This window comes from Rana temporaria, chromosome 8 (assembly GCF_905171775.1).
Source record: "Rana temporaria chromosome 8, aRanTem1.1, whole genome shotgun sequence".
Lineage (NCBI taxonomy): Eukaryota > Metazoa > Chordata > Amphibia > Anura > Ranidae > Rana > Rana temporaria.
Genome location: NC_053496.1, coordinates 167,314,061 through 167,331,523, shown reverse-complemented (window position 1 = coordinate 167,331,523; position 17,463 = coordinate 167,314,061). Strand labels below are relative to the sequence as shown.

The 17,463-nt window shown below is 43.8% G+C and overlaps 1 protein-coding gene across 1 annotated transcript in view; it reads right to left on the bottom strand.

Moving 5' to 3' along the window:
* LOC120909917 overlaps positions 1-17,463 on the bottom strand; it is a 59,479-nt gene that overhangs the window by 41,306 nt on the left and 710 nt on the right. The window contains exons 2-4 of the mRNA XM_040321733.1: positions 2,158-2,260; positions 1,966-2,030; positions 1,738-1,852 (exon numbers count right to left, since the gene is read on the bottom strand). Coding sequence (XP_040177667.1) covers positions 1,738-1,852; positions 1,966-2,030; positions 2,158-2,188 — 211 coding nt within the window. The 5' untranslated portion in view covers positions 2,189-2,260. The remainder of the gene's footprint in view (positions 1-1,737; positions 1,853-1,965; positions 2,031-2,157; positions 2,261-17,463) is intronic.

The window sequence follows — 17,463 nt, the reverse complement described above, 5'->3', positions numbered from 1 at the left end:
AGCGCAAAAACTAAAAACCGCAGAGGTGATCAAATACCACCAAAAGAAAGCTCTATTTGTGGGAAAAAAAGGACGCCAATTTTGTTTGGGAGCCACGTCGCACGACCGCGCAATTGTCAGTTAAAGCGACGCAGTCCCGAATCGCAAAAAGTACTCTGGTCTTTGGGCAGCAATATGGTCCGGGGCTTAAGTGGTTAAGGGGGTTTACGTGCCCAGTGGTTAAAACACAGTTATGCACCAAGCTCTTTAAATTAAAGCGGGGGTTCACCCTAAAAAAAAAAATTCTAACATTACAATGAGCTGACCTGTGACATGGACATTATGCTGGTCTTTGACGCGCAGTATGCGCCGGTCAGAAGAACGTCAATCACTTACCCTGTCAATAGGAACTCCCACTCCCGCGGGAAATCCGGGGAGAAAATACAGATAAAACGGTATGTACGGAAAAAAAAAAAAAAGACCAGCATAATGTCCGTGTCACAGGTCAGCTCATTGTAACGTTAGAATTTTTTTTTAGGGTGAACCCCCGCTTTAAGTTCACCATTATATGTTATGTGCCGGTATGGGCCGCCTGTCTGCAGTACATTGCGGGCAGGCGGTCCGAAAATGGGTAATACACTACAGAGGATTACACTTCCTTGATTTACTGCAAAGTAACCTTAACTACTTAACGCCCGCCCTACGACTATATATGTCCGCAAAATGGCACGGACAGGCAGAAGGGCGTATATATACGTCCTTGCCTTCTAGCGGGTGGGGGGTCCGATCGGGATTCGTTTATAGCCGCTCCGTCGCGATCGGTCCCCGGAGCTGAAGAACGGGGAGAGCCGTATGTAAACACGGCTTCCCCGTGCTTCACTGTGGCGGCGTATCGATCGTGTGATCCCTTTTATAGGGGAGACTCGATTGATGACGTCAGTCCTACAGCCACACCCCCTTACAGTTGTAAACACACACTAGGTGAACCCTAACTCCTACAGCGCCCCCCTGTGGTTAACTCCCAAACTGCAACCGTCATTTTCACAATAAACAATGCAATTTAAATGCATTTTTTGCTGTGAAAATGACAATGGCCCAAAAATGTGTCAAAATTGTCCGAAGTGTCCGCCATAATGTCGCAGTCACGAAAAAAAAAATCGATGATCGCAGCCAATAGTAGTAAAAAAAAAAAAAATTAATAAAAATGCAATAAAACTATCCCCTATTTTGTAAACGCTATAAATTTTGCGCAAACCAATTGATAAACGCTTATTGCGATTTTTTTTACCAAAAATAAGTAGAAGAAAACGTATCGGCCTAAACTGAGGAAAAAAAATGTTATGTTTTTGGGGGATATTTATTTATAGCGCAAAAAATAAAAACCGCAGAGGTGATCAAATACCACCAAAAAAAAGCTCTATTTGTGGGGAAAAAAGGACGCCAATTTTGTTTGGGAGCCACGTCGCGCGACCGCGCAATTGTCTGTTAAAGCGACGCAGTGCCGAATCGCAAAACCTGGCCTGGGCATTTAGCTGCAAAATGGTCCGGGGCTTAAGTGGTTAAGGGGGTTTAAGTGCCCAGTGGTTAAAACACAGTTATGCACCAAGCTCTTTAAATTAAGTTCACCATTATATGTTATGGGCCGCCTGTCTGCAGTACATTGCGGGCAGGCGGTCCGAAAATGGGCAATACACTACAGAAGCTTACACTTCATTGATTTACTGCAAAGTGACCTTAAAGACAAAGACGTTTCCTCACCTGCGCTGATCTCTGGAGCGATTTCCTCCTCAATACATTGCTCATCATCACCCCACAAATATGTCTCTTCTACTTCCTCTTTCACTTCAGCTTTAATGCCACTCGAATTTCCACTCTTAAAAACACAAAACAAACATTACACGCTATAACATAAAGCCAATAAGCACCCGTAAAAACAACGTAGAGCATTACAACGACTAGGCCATTATAAAGACTAGTTTCTGCTACCTGGTGATACTGGGGGAAATTGCGTCCTTCCTGTCTATCCGATGTATTTTTATTACTGGATCCACCTGCAGGAAACACACATACTGATTGAATATGGCGTTCCTAGGTCTTTAGATCGGAGGATGTGTGTATCTAGGTGGATCCTCAATAAAAAAAATCTCTTCTTCAGAGGAAATTAAAGTCTCTTCTTACCTCCTGACATCCGGGGGGGCCGATTCTCCATCTTCACCTCCTTCCAGAAGTCCTTGTGGCTTTAGAAACAGTTCTCTCCTCTGGCCTGCTGGTTTTTCTCACGCTGAAACATGTAAAGAAATCGCATTTAGGAATACTGGCCCGGATTCAGAGAGCAATTGCGCCTGTGTAACCATAGTTAAGCAGCGCAATTGCTTACTTGCCCCGGCGTAACGAGTTCTCCTGATTCAGAGAGCTCGTTACGCCGACTACAGCCTAAGATATGCGTGGCATGAGGCTCTTAGCAGGCTATTAGCAGGGGCAGCCAATGTTACGTATACCCGTCGTTCCCACGTCGCGAAATTTGAACTTTACGTAGTTTGCGTAAGTGATTCGTGAATGGCGCTGGACGCCATTCACGTTCACATTGAAGCAAATGACGTCCTTGCGATGTCATTTGCCGCAATGCACGTCGGGAAAGTTTCCCGACGGAGCATGCGCTCTACGATCGCCGCGGGAACGCGTCTAATTGAAATGATTCCCTCCCCCTACGGATCATTTAAATTGCTCGCGCTTACGCCAGGCATTTTGCCGGAGCGCACACGCAATTTACGGAGCTACTGCTCCGTGAATCAAGGGCAGCGCAGTAAATTTGCGGGGGCGCAGGGCAAAAACGTTGCCCTGCGCCTCCATAAAAAAAGCGCAAATCTACCTGAATCCGGGCCACTGATGGGAACCAAGCTAATGTTGACGCGCAACCTGGAATCACTTTAAGAACATAAATAGCCATACGCCCCTGATAAATGCATAGCGCGGTTTGACTTTTGTCCACACTCAGGTTGTCCATCACTCCGCACTTGAGTATGAAAGAGTTCCCGGTGACAGATGATCGTTTTACTCACACCGAAAACTGAGTACTATTCCTCCCACTGACACCAAAGACGGAGTACTATTCCTCCCACTGACACCAAAGACGGAGTACTATTCCTCCCACTGACACCAAAGACGGCGTACTATTCCTCCCACTGACACCAAAGACGGCGTACTATTCCTCCCACTGACACCAAAGACTGAGTACTATTCCTCCCACTGACCGCAAAGATGGAGTACTATTCCTCCCACTGACACCAAAGACAGAGTACTATTCCTCCCACTGACACCAAAGACGGAGTACTATTCCTCCCACTGACACCAAAGACGGAGTACTATTCCTCCCACTGACACCAAAGACGGCGTACTATTCCTCCCACTGACACCAAAGACGGCGTACTATTCCTCCCACTGACACCAAAGACGGCGTACTATTCCTCCCACTGACACCAAAGACAGCGTACTATTCCCCCCCTTGACTCCAAAGACGGAGTACTATTCCTCCCATTGACTCCAAAGACGGAGTACTATTCCTCCCACTGACACCAAAGACAGAGTACTATTCCTCCCACTGACACCAAAGACAGAGTACTATTCCTCCCACTGACACCAAAGACGGAGTACTATTCCCCCCATTGACTCCAAAGACGGAGTACTATTCCTCCCACTGACACCAAAGACGGAGTACTATTCCTCCCACTGACACCAAAGACAGAGTACTATTCCTCCCACTGACACCAAAGACGGAGTACTATTCCCCCCATTGACTCCAAAGACGGAGTACTATTCCTCCCATTGACTCCAAAGACGGCGTACTATTCCTCCCATTGACTCCAAAGACGGCGTACTATTCCTCCCACTGACACCAAAGACGGAGTACTATTCCTCCCACTGACACCAAAGACGGAGTACTATTCCTCCCACGGACCCCAAAGACGGAGTACTATTCCTCCCACTGACACCAAAGACGGCATACTATTCCTCCCACTGACACCAAAGACAGAGTACTATTCCTCCCACTGACACCAAAGACAGAGTACTATTCCTCCCACTGACACCAAAGACGGCGTACTATTCCTCCCACTGACACCAAAGACGGCTTACTATTCCTCCCACTGACACCAAAGATGGAGCACTATTCCTCCCACAGGGATTGGCATATTTCATATATTGCATATTCCTTATTAGGACCCCTTTCACACTAAGGCGCTTTTCAGGCATTATAGCGTTAAACATAGCGCCTGTGATTGTGAAGCGCCTCTCATGTCTCCCCAATGTGAAAGTCTGAGTGGTAATTTTGCTTTGAAGGTGGGCTTGATCATTTCCTACATACAAGACCTATATACCCTAGCTAGAACTTGTAGGGTCAGGCCTCGTACACACGATAGGTTAGCCAGAGGAGAAACGGTCTGAAGGACCGTTGTCATAGGTTAACCGATGAAGCTGACCGATGGTCTGTCGCGCCTACACACCATCAGTTAAAAAAACGATCGTATCAGAACGTGATGACGTAAAACACAACGACGTGCTGAAAAAAAACTAGGTTCAATGCTTCCAAGCATGCGTCGACTTGATTCTGAGCATGCGTGGGTTTTTTAACCGATGGTCGTGCCTACTAACGATCGGTTTTGAACTATCGTTAGCAAATTTTAAAGCAAGTTCCTATTTTTTTTAACCCAAGGTTAAATAACCTATGGGGCCCACACACACGATCGGTTTTGACCGATGAAAACGGTCCTTCATACCGTTGTCCTCTGGCTATCCTATCGTGTGTACGAGGCCTAAGTCTCACATAAGAGCTTGCAACCATGCAAAACAGCATCTGCTTGTGCAGAGGGACGCCATAGCAAAACAGCATCTTCAGTTAGGAATTCTTGTTATATTTTCTTAATCTTTATGTGTATCTGTCATTGCTTTTTAATAAATGTTATACTTTTAAGTATGTGTGTGATCTCTGCCCATATCCAACACAGCCCCAAAAACTTGACAAAACACACTGGTGACATCAAAGATGAAGCACTATTCACTGACACCAACAATGGAGTACTATTCTTCCCACTGACACCAACAATGGAGTACTATTCCTCCCACTGACACCAACAATGGAGTACTATTCCTCCCACTGACACCAACAAAGGAGTACTATTCCTCCCAATGACACCAACAATGGAGTACTATTCTTCCCACTGACACCAACAATGGGGTACTATTCTTCCCACTGACACCAACAATGGAGTACTATTCCTCCCACTGACACCAACAAAGGAGTACTATTCTTCCCAATGACACCAACAATGGAGTACTATTCTTCCCAATGACACAACAAAGGAGTACTATTCCTCCCAATGACACCAACAAAGGAGTACTATTCCTCCCAATGACACCAACAATGGAGTACTATTCCTCCCAATGACACCAACAATGGAGTACTATTCCTCCCAATGACACCAACAATGGAGTACTATTCCTCCCAATGACACCAACAAAGGAGTACTATTCCTCCCAATGACACCAACAATGGGGTACTATTCTTTCCACTGACACCACAACAAAGGAGTACTATTCTTCCCAATGACACCAACAATGGAGTACTATTCTTCCCAATGACACCAACAATGGAGTACTATTCTTCCCAATGACACCAACAATGGAGTACTATTCTTCCCAATGACACCAACAATGGGGTACTATTCTTTCCACTGACACCACAACAAAGGAGTACTATTCTTCCCAATGACACCAACAATGGAGTACTATTCTTCCCAATGACACCACAACAATGGGGTACTATTCCTCCCAATGACACCACAACAAATGAGTACTATTCCTCCCAATGACACCAACAAAGGAGTACTATTCCTCCCAATGACACCAACAAAGGAGTACTATTCCTCCCATTGACACCAACAGATAAGTACTATTCCTCCCAATGACACCAACAAATGAGTACTATTCCTCCCAATGACACCAACAAATGAGTACTATTCCTCCCAATGACACCAACAAAGGAGTACTATTCCTCCCAATGACACCAACAAATGAGTACTATTCCTCCCAATGACACCAACAATGGAGTACTATTCTTCCCAATGACACCAACAATGGAGTACTATTCTTCCCAATGACACCAACAATGGAGTACTATTCTTCCCAATGACACCAACAAAGGAGTACTATTCTTCCTAATGACACCAACAAAGGAGTACTATTCCTCCCAATGACACCAACAAATGAGTACTATTCCTCCTAATGACACCAACAAATGAGTACTATTCCTCCTAATGACACCAACAATGGAGTACTATTCCTCCCAATGACACCAACAAATGAGTACTATTCCTCCCAATGACACCAACAATGGAGTACTATTCCTCCCAATGACACCAACAATGGGGTACTATTCTTCCCAATGACACCAACAAAGGAGTACTATTCTTCCCACTGACACCAACAATGGAGTACTATTCTTCCCACTAACAATGGGGTACTATTCTTCCCACTAAGACCAACAAGGGGGTGGTACTATTCTTCCCACTAACACCAACAATGGAGTACTATTCTTCCCAATGACACCAACAAAGGAGTACTATTCCTCCCAATGACACCAACAAAGGAGTACTATTCTTCCCACTGACACCAACAATGGAGTACTATTCTTCCCACTAAGACCAACAAGGGGGTACTATTCTTCCCACTAACACCAACAAGGGGGTACTATTCTTCCCACTAACACCAACAATGGATTACTATTCCTCCCAATGACACCATTAAAGGAGTACTATTCCTCCCAATGACACCAACAATGTAGTATTATTCTTCCCAATGACACCAACAATGGAGTACTATTCTTCCCAATGACACCACAACAAAGGAGTACTATTCTTCCCAATGACACCACAACAAAGGAGTACTATTCTTCCCACTGACACCAACAAAGGAGTACTATTCCTCCCAATGACACCAACAATGGAGTACTATTCTTCCCACTGACACCAACAAAGGAGTACTATTCCTCCCAATGACACCAGAGATGGAGTACTATTCTTCCCAATGACACCAACAAAGGAGTACTATTTTTCCCAATGACACCAACAAAGGAGTACTATTCTTCCCACTGACACCAACAATGGAGTACTATTCTTCCCACCAACAATGGGGTACTATTCTTCCCAATGACACCAACAATGGAGTACTATTCTTCCCACTGACACCAACAATGGGGTACTATTCTTCCCACTGACACCAACAATGGGGTACTATTCCTCCCAATGACACCAACAATGTAGTATTATTCTTCCCAATCTGTGTGTTTTTATGAAAATGCTCAATGTGTACCAGCTACCAAAGTTTTGTAAAATGATGTACCGGGCGATGTTCGCCTAGGATGTGTGTTTGTTGTATTGTCTGTTTTGTATGTACAAAAATTTCAAAATAAAAAAATTTACCTTTAAAAAAAAAAAATTATTCTTCCCAATGACACCAACAATGGGGTACTATTCTTCCCAATGACACCACAACAAAGGAGTACTATTCTTCCCAATGACACCACAACAAAGGAGTACTATTCCTCCCAATGACACCAACAATGGGGTACTATTCTTCCCAATGACACCAACAATGGGGTACTATTCTTCCCAATGACACCACAACAATGGAGTACTATTCTTCCCAATGACACCAACAATGGAGTACTATTCTTCCCAATTACACCAACAATGGAGTACTATTCCTCCCAATGACACCAACAATGGAGTACTATTCCTCCCAATGACACCAACAAAGGAGTACTATTCCTCCCAATGACACCAACAATGGAGTACTATTCTTCCCAATGACACCAGAGATGGAGTACTATTTTTCCCAATGACACCAACAAAGGAGTACTATTCTTCCCACCAACAATGGGGTACTATTCTTCCCAATGACACCAACAATGGGGTACTATTCTTCCCACTGACACCAACAATGGGGTACTATTCTTCCCACTGACACCAACAATGGAGTACTATTCTTCCCACTGACACCAACAATGGAGTACTATTCTTCCCACTGACACCAACAATGGAGTACTATTCCTCCCAATGACACCAACAATGGAGTACTATTCTTCCCAATGACACAACAAAGGAGTACTATTCCTCCCAATGACACCAACAAAGGAGTACTATTCTATCCACTGACACCAACAAAGGAGTACTATTCTTCCCAATGACACCAACAAAGGAGTACTATTCCTCCCAATGACACCAACAATGGAGTACTATTCCTCCCAATGACACCAACAATGGAGTACTATTCTTCCCAATGACACCAACAATGGAGTACTATTCTTCCCAATGACACCAACAATGGAGTACTATTCTTCCCAATGACACCAACAATGGAGTACTATTCTTCCCAATGACACCAACAATGGAGTACTATTCTTCCCAATGACACCAACAAAGGAGTACTATTCTTCCCAATGACACCAACAAAGGGGTACTATTCTTCCCACTAACATCAACAATGGGGTACTATTCCTCCCACTAACACCAATGATGGAGTACTATTCCTCCCACTGACAATGGAGTTGTATTTTTCCCACTAACACCAACAAAGGAGTACTATTCTTCCCAATGACACCAACAAAGGAGTACTATTCCTCCCAATGACACCAACAAAGGAGTACTATTCTTCCCAATGACACCAACAAAGGAGTACTATTCTTCCCAATGACACCAACAAAGGAGTACTATTCTTCCCAATGACACCAACAATGGAGTACTATTCTTCCCAATGACACCAACAATGGAGTACTATTCTTCCCAATGACACCAACAAAGGAGTACTATTCTTCCCACCAACAATGGGGTACTATTCTTCCCAATGACACCAACAATGTAGTACTATTCTTCCCAATGACACCAACAAAGGAGTACTATTCTTCCCAATGACACCAACAATGGAGTACTATTCCTCCCAATGACACCAACAATGGAGTACTATTCCTCCCAATGACACCAACAATGGAGTACTATTCCTCCCAATGACACCAACAATGGAGTACTATTCCTCCCAATGACACCAACAATGGAGTACTATTCCTCCCAATGACACCAACAAAGGAGTACTATTCCTACCACTGACACCAACAAAGGAGTACTATTCTTCCCAAGGACACCAACAAAGGAGTACTATTCCTCCCAATGACACCAACAATGGAGTACTATTCTTCCCAATGACACCAACAAAGGAGTACTATTCTTCCCAATGACACCAACAATGGAGTACTATTCTTCCCAATGACACCAACAAAGGAGTACTATTCTATCCACTGACACCAACAATGGAGTACTATTCTTCCCAATGACACCAACAAAGGAGTACTATTCTTCCCAATGACACCAACAATGGAGTACTATTCTTCCCAATGACACCAACAATGGAGTACTATTCTTCCCAATGACACCAACAAAGGAGTACTATTCCTCCCAATGACACCAACAATGGAGTACTATTCCTACCAATGACACCAACAATGGAGTACTATTCTTCCCAATGACACCAACAAAGGAGTACTATTCCTCCCAATGACACCAACAATGGAGTACTATTCTATCCACTGACACCAACAATGGAGTACTATTCTTCCCACTGACACCAACAATGGAGTACTATTCTTCCCAATGACACCAACAATGGAGTACTATTCCTCCCAATGACACCAACAATGGAGTACTATTCCTCCCAATGACACCAACAATGGAGTACTATTCTTCCCAATGACACCAACAATGGGGTACTATTCTTCCCAATGACACCAACAAAGGAGTACTATTCTTCCCAATGACACCAACAAAGGAGTACTATTCCTCCCAATGACACCAACAATGGAGTACTATTCCTCCCAATGACACCAACAATGGAGTACTATTCCTCCCAATGACACCAACAATGGAGTACTATTCTTCCCAATGACACCAACAATGGAGTACTATTCTTCCCAATGACACCAACAAAGGAGTACTATTCTATCCACTGACACCAACAATGGAGTACTATTCTTCCCAATGACACCAACAAAGGAGTACTATTCTTCCCAATGACACCAACAATGGAGTACTATTCTTCCCAATGACACCAACAATGGAGTACTATTCTTCCCAATGACACCAACAAAGGAGTACTATTCTTCCCACCAACAATGGGGTACTATTCTTCCCAATGACACCAACAATGTAGTACTATTCTTCCCAATGACACCAACAAAGGAGTACTATTCTTCCCAATGACACCAACAATGGAGTACTATTCCTCCCAATGACACCAACAATGGAGTACTATTCCTCCCAATGACACCAACAATGGAGTACTATTCCTCCCAATGACACCAACAATGGAGTACTATTCCTCCCAATGACACCAACAATGGAGTACTATTCCTCCCAATGACACCAACAAAGGAGTACTATTCCTACCACTGACACCAACAAAGGAGTACTATTCTTCCCAAGGACACCAACAAAGGAGTACTATTCCTCCCAATGACACCAACAATGGAGTACTATTCTTCCCAATGACACCAACAAAGGAGTACTATTCTTCCCAATGACACCAACAAAGGAGTACTATTCCTCCCAATGACACCAACAATGGAGTACTATTCCTACCAATGACACCAACAATGGAGTACTATTCTTCCCAATGACACCAACAAAGGAGTACTATTCCTCCCAATGACACCAACAATGGAGTACTATTCTATCCACTGACACCAACAATGGAGTACTATTCTTCCCAATGACACCAACAATGGAGTACTATTCCTCCCAATGACACCAACAATGGAGTACTATTCCTCCCAATGACACCAACAATGGAGTACTATTCCTCCCAATGACACCAACAAAGGAGTACTATTCCTTCCACTGACACCAACAATGGAGTACTATTCCTTCCACTGACACCAACAATGGAGTACTATTCCTACCAATGACACCAACAATGGAGTACTATTCTTCCCAATGACACCAACAATGGAGTACTATTCTTCCCAATGACACCAACAAAGGAGTACTATTCTATCCACTGACACCAACAATGGAGTACTATTCCTCCCAATGACACCAACAAAGGAGTACTATTCCTCCCAATGACACCAACAATGGAGTACTATTCCTACCAATGACACCAACAATGGAGTACTATTCCTCCCAATGACACCAACAATGGAGTACTATTCCTCCCAATGACACCAACAATGGAGTACTATTCCTCCCAATGACACCAACAATGGAGTACTATTCCTCCCAATGACACCAACAAAGGAGTACTATTCCTACCACTGACACCAACAAAGGAGTACTATTCTTCCCAAGGACACCAACAAAGGAGTACTATTCCTCCCAATGACACCAACAATGGAGTACTATTCTTCCCAATGACACCAACAAAGGAGTACTATTCTTCCCAATGACACCAACAAAGGAGTACTATTCCTCCCAATGACACCAACAATGGAGTACTATTCCTACCAATGACACCAACAATGGAGTACTATTCTTCCCAATGACACCAACAAAGGAGTACTATTCCTCCCAATGACACCAACAATGGAGTACTATTCTATCCACTGACACCAACAATGGAGTACTATTCTTCCCACTGACACCAACAATGGAGTACTATTCTTCCCAATGACACCAACAATGGAGTACTATTCTTCCCAATGACACCAACAAAGGAGTACTATTCTTCCCAATGACACCAACAAAGGAGTACTATTCCTCCCAATGACACCAACAATGGAGTACTATTCCTACCAATGACACCAACAATGGAGTACTATTCTTCCCAATGACACCAACAATGGAGTACTATTCTTCCCAATGACACCAACAAAGGAGTACTATTCCTCCCAATGACACCAACAAAGGAGTACTATTCCTTCCACTGACACCAACAATGGAGTACTATTCCTCCCAATGACACCAACAAAGGAGTACTATTCCTTCCACTGACACCAACAATGGAGTACTATTCCTTCCACTGACACCAACAATGGAGTACTATTCCTACCAATGACACCAACAATGGAGTACTATTCTTCCCAATGACACCAACAATGGAGTACTATTCTTCCCAATGACACCAACAAAGGAGTACTATTCTATCCACTGACACCAACAATGGAGTACTATTCTTCCCAATGACACCAACAATGGAGTACTATTCTTCCCAATGACACCAACAAAGGAGTACTATTCTATCCACTGACACCAACAATGGAGTACTATTCCTCCCAATGACACCAACAATGGAGTACTATTCCTACCAATGACACCAACAATGGAGTACTATTCTTCCCAATGACACCAACAATGGAGTACTATTCTTCCCAATGACACCAACAAAGGAGTACTATTCTATCCACTGACACCAACAATGGAGTACTATTCCTCCCAATGACACCAACAATGGAGTACTATTCTATCCACTGACACCAACAATGGAGTACTATTCTTCCCAATGACACCAACAATGGGGTACTATTCTTCCCAATGACACCAACAAAGGAGTACTATTCTTCCCAATGACACCAACAAAGGAGTACTATTCCTCCCAATGACACCAACAATGGAGTACTATTCCTCCCAATGACACCAACAATGGAGTACTATTCCTCCCAATGACACCAACAATGGAGTACTATTCTTCCCAATGACACCAACAATGGAGTACTATTCTTCCCAATGACACCAACAAAGGAGTACTATTCTATCCACTGACACCAACAATGGAGTACTATTCCTCCCAATGACACCAACAAAGGAGTACTATTCCTTCCACTGACACCAACAATGGAGTACTATTCCTTCCACTGACACCAACAATGGAGTACTATTCCTACCAATGACACCAACAATGGAGTACTATTCTTCCCAATGACACCAACAAAGGAGTACTATTCTATCCACTGACACCAACAATGGAGTACTATTCCTCCCAATGACACCAACAAAGGAGTACTATTCCTCCCAATGACACCAACAATGGAGTACTATTCCTACCAATGACACCAACAATGGAGTACTATTCCTCCCAATGACACCAACAATGGAGTACTATTCCTACCAATGACACCAACAATGGAGTACTATTCCTCCCAATGACACCAACAATGGAGTACTATTCCTCCCAATGACACCAACAATGGAGTACTATTCCTCCCAATGACACCAACAATGGAGTACTATTCCTCCCAATGACACCAACAAAGGAGTACTATTCCTACCACTGACACCAACAAAGGAGTACTATTCTTCCCAATGACACCAACAAAGGAGTACTATTCCTCCCAATGACACCAACAATGGAGTACTATTCTTCCCAATGACACCAACAAAGGAGTACTATTCTTCCCAATGACACCAACAAAGGAGTACTATTCCTCCCAATGACACCAACAATGGAGTACTATTCCTACCAATGACACCAACAATGGAGTACTATTCTTCCCAATGACACCAACAAAGGAGTACTATTCCTCCCAATGACACCAACAATGGAGTACTATTCTATCCACTGACACCAACAATGGAGTACTATTCTTCCCACTGACACCAACAATGGAGTACTATTCTTCCCAATGACACCAACAATGGAGTACTATTAAAATAAATAAATGGTGATTCTGCGCAACATATCACACTAATGGAATAGTGATATCACATAAACAAGATAAATGTAAGAGCTGACAAATAATCAGCATATAGTATTAAATGCAAAGAGAATAGTGAGTCCAAATATAAATATATATATACTCAAATAGTGAATAGTGAGTCCAAAATATATAATACTCATAAGGCGAATGTGCAAAAATATATAAAGAATATTGTGCAAAAAAACCGGAATGGAAGTTCAATCCCAATAGTAAACACAAATCAGCTGTCAGGGCAGATATTCTGAATGCACTGGATGAAGGTGAGCACCAGCTCTATGGTGTGAGTGCACGGCCGTGCGATAGAAGATAAACCAGATCCCTGGCTGAGCTCCCGGGACTCTTACCTCTCAGCCCTCCTAAATGGGCATTGATGTACAGGTCACTCGCAGCCTTCTATGGGTGGTCCCTGATGTTTCCTCTCTTGATCTGATGGATCCTTCCTTAATTGGGACAGATGCTCCTCGAAACCAGATGGATGATGTGGGTTATAAGAGAGAGAGAGAGGGGACTCCCATAGTGAGGTAACGTTTGGTGCAGGTAAAATATGTTTATTGAGGAAAAACCTGCACTTACATTAAAAGAAAAATAAAAGTGCAACGAGGAAACAAACAGGCGGCGTTTGAATCGCCAGCTTACGTCACTCCGGGTGTACGTCCTCCAATTCCACCCGGAGTGACGTAAGCTGGCGATTCAAACGCCGCCTGTTTGTTTCCTCGTTGCACTTTTATTTTTCTTTTAATGTAAGTGCAGGTTTTTCCTCAATAAACATATTTTACCTGCACCAAACGTTACCTCACTATGGGAGTCCCCTCTCTCTCTCTCTTATAACCCACATCATCCATCTGGTTTCGAGGAGCATCTGTCCCAATTAAGGAAGGATCCATCAGATCAAGAGAGGAAACATCAGGGACCACCCATAGAAGGCTGCGAGTGACCTGTACATCAATGCCCATTTAGGAGGGCTGAGAGGTAAGAGTCCCGGGAGCTCAGCCAGGGATCTGGTTTATCTTCTATCGCATGGCCGTGCACTCACACCATAGAGCTGGTGCTCACCTTCATCCAGTGCATTCAGAATATCTGCCCTGACAGCTGATTTGTGTTTACTATTGGGATTGAACTTCCATTCCGGTTTTTTTGCACAATATTCTTTATATATTTTTGCACATTCGCCTTATGAGTATTATATATTTTGGACTCACTATTCACTATTTGAGTATATATATATTTATATTTGGACTCACTATTCTCTTTGCATTTAATACTATATGCTGATTATTTGTCAGCTCTTACATTTATCTTGTTTATGTGATATCACTATTCCATTAGTGTGATATGTTGCGCAGAATCACCATTTATTTATATTCCTGTTTTATGTCATGTAAACATAATTAGGTTTTGCTGCACTATATATTTTTGGTGGATTCACTCATTTAGGATCCATTTTAGCGCAAAAGCACTTTTCACTTTATCCAATGGAGTACTATTCTTCCCAATGACACCAACAAAGGAGTACTATTCTTCCCAATGACACCAACAAAGGAGTACTATTCCTCCCAATGACACCAACAATGGAGTACTATTCCTACCAATGACACCAACAATGGAGTACTATTCTTCCCAATGACACCAACAATGGAGTACTATTCCTCCCAATGACACCAACAAAGGAGTACTATTCCTTCCACTGACACCAACAATGGAGTACTATTCCTCCCAATGACACCAACAAAGGAGTACTATTCCTTCCAGACACCAACAATGGAGTACTATTCCTTCCACTGACACCAACAATGGAGTACTATTCCTACCAATGACACCAACAATGGAGTACTATTCTTCCCAATGACACCAACAATGGAGTACTATTCTTCCCAATGACACCAACAAAGGAGTACTATTCTATCCACTGACACCAACAATGGAGTACTATTCCTCCCAATGACACCAACAATGGAGTACTATTCCTACCAATGACACCAACAATGGAGTACTATTCTTCCCAATGACACCAACAATGGAGTACTATTCTTCCCAATGACACCAACAAAGGAGTACTATTCTATCCACTGACACCAACAATGGAGTACTATTCTTCCCAATGACACCAACAATGGAGTACTATTCTTCCCAATGACACCAACAAAGGAGTACTATTCTATCCACTGACACCAACAATGGAGTACTATTCCTCCCAATGACACCAACAATGGAGTACTATTCCTACCAATGACACCAACAATGGAGTACTATTCTTCCCAATGACACCAACAATGGAGTACTATTCTTCCCAATGACACCAACAAAGGAGTACTATTCTATCCACTGACACCAACAATGGAGTACTATTCCTCCCAATGACACCAACAATGGAGTACTATTCTATCCACTGACACCAACAATGGAGTACTATTCCTCCCAATGACACCAACAATGGAGTACTATTCTATCCACTGACACCAACAATGGAGTACTATTCTATCCACTGACACCAACAATGGAGTACTATTCTTCCCACTGACACCAACAATGGAGTACTATTCTTCCCACTGACACCAACAATGGAGTACTATTCCTACCAATGACACCAACAATGTAAAAAATAACTCATTACACTGGCTTCTCCTACTACTAGATAGTTTTATTTATTTTACTTGTTCCTGCTCCATCTACCAGGCGCCCCAACCGCCATGCATCCTTCGTGGACTCCGGTTGCCCATCTGCAGACCTGGTACTGGCATAGCGGGGGGACACCGGGTAGGATGGAGGGAGATTCTTCTAATTGGCCCAGAAGTGACGTGTAAACGGGCCAAGGGTGAACCTTCAATAACAGTGTGTGCATTATTGTGTATGAAGCACCGTAGGGAGAAAAGGAAGGGAGGTCTTCCCCCTGGTCCCCCAAGGAAGGGAGGTCTTCCCCCTGGTCCCCCAAGGAAGGGAGGTCTTCCCCCTGGTCCCCCAAGGAAGGGAGGTCTTCCCCCTGGTCCCCCAAGGAAGGGAGGTCTTCCCCCTGGTCCCCCAAGGAAGGGAGGTCTTCCCCCTGGTCCCCCAAGGAAGGGAGGTCTTCCCTCTGGTCCCCCATCACCAGACTGCGGTTCACAAAAGCTGAACTATACATAGGGCTAACCAGGCTCCGCCCCCTCTTACAACAACCTGACCAATCATAACCTTGTGCTAAAAAAGTCCTCCTCTGACCATTCATGGAAGGACGTTCCTCTTTTTTGGACTCATAACCCAGGACGGGGGCGCTAACCGGTGACTAGTCAGTATGGTTCCCCTATCGAGATGGTTCCTGTAAGGACTGCGCAGGCGCAATCCTTGCCGACGGAAATCTCCGAACCTTGGCCGGCATCCAGGCTCATTCCTTAACATCCCCGTGGATTGGAGGAAGTTAAAAAAAAGAGCCAGGAGGCCAACTGGCCACTTACCTCAAATTCCACGTCGCCCTGGAGGTTCGGTGATTTCCGTTGGCAAGGATTGCGCCTGCGCAGTCCTTACAGGAACCATCTCGATAGACGGAACCAGATCGTCAGATCACCGGCACGCGCCCTGGAGGTTCAGTGATTTCCGTCGACAAGGATTGCGCCTGAGCAGTCCTTACAGGAAACATCTCGATAGAAAACCTCCAGGACGATATGGTTCTGGCTATCGAGATGTTTCCTGTAAGGACTGCGCAGGCGCAATCCTTGTCGACGGAAATCACTGAACCTCCAGGGCGCGTGCCGGTGATCTGACGATATGGTTCCGTCTATTGA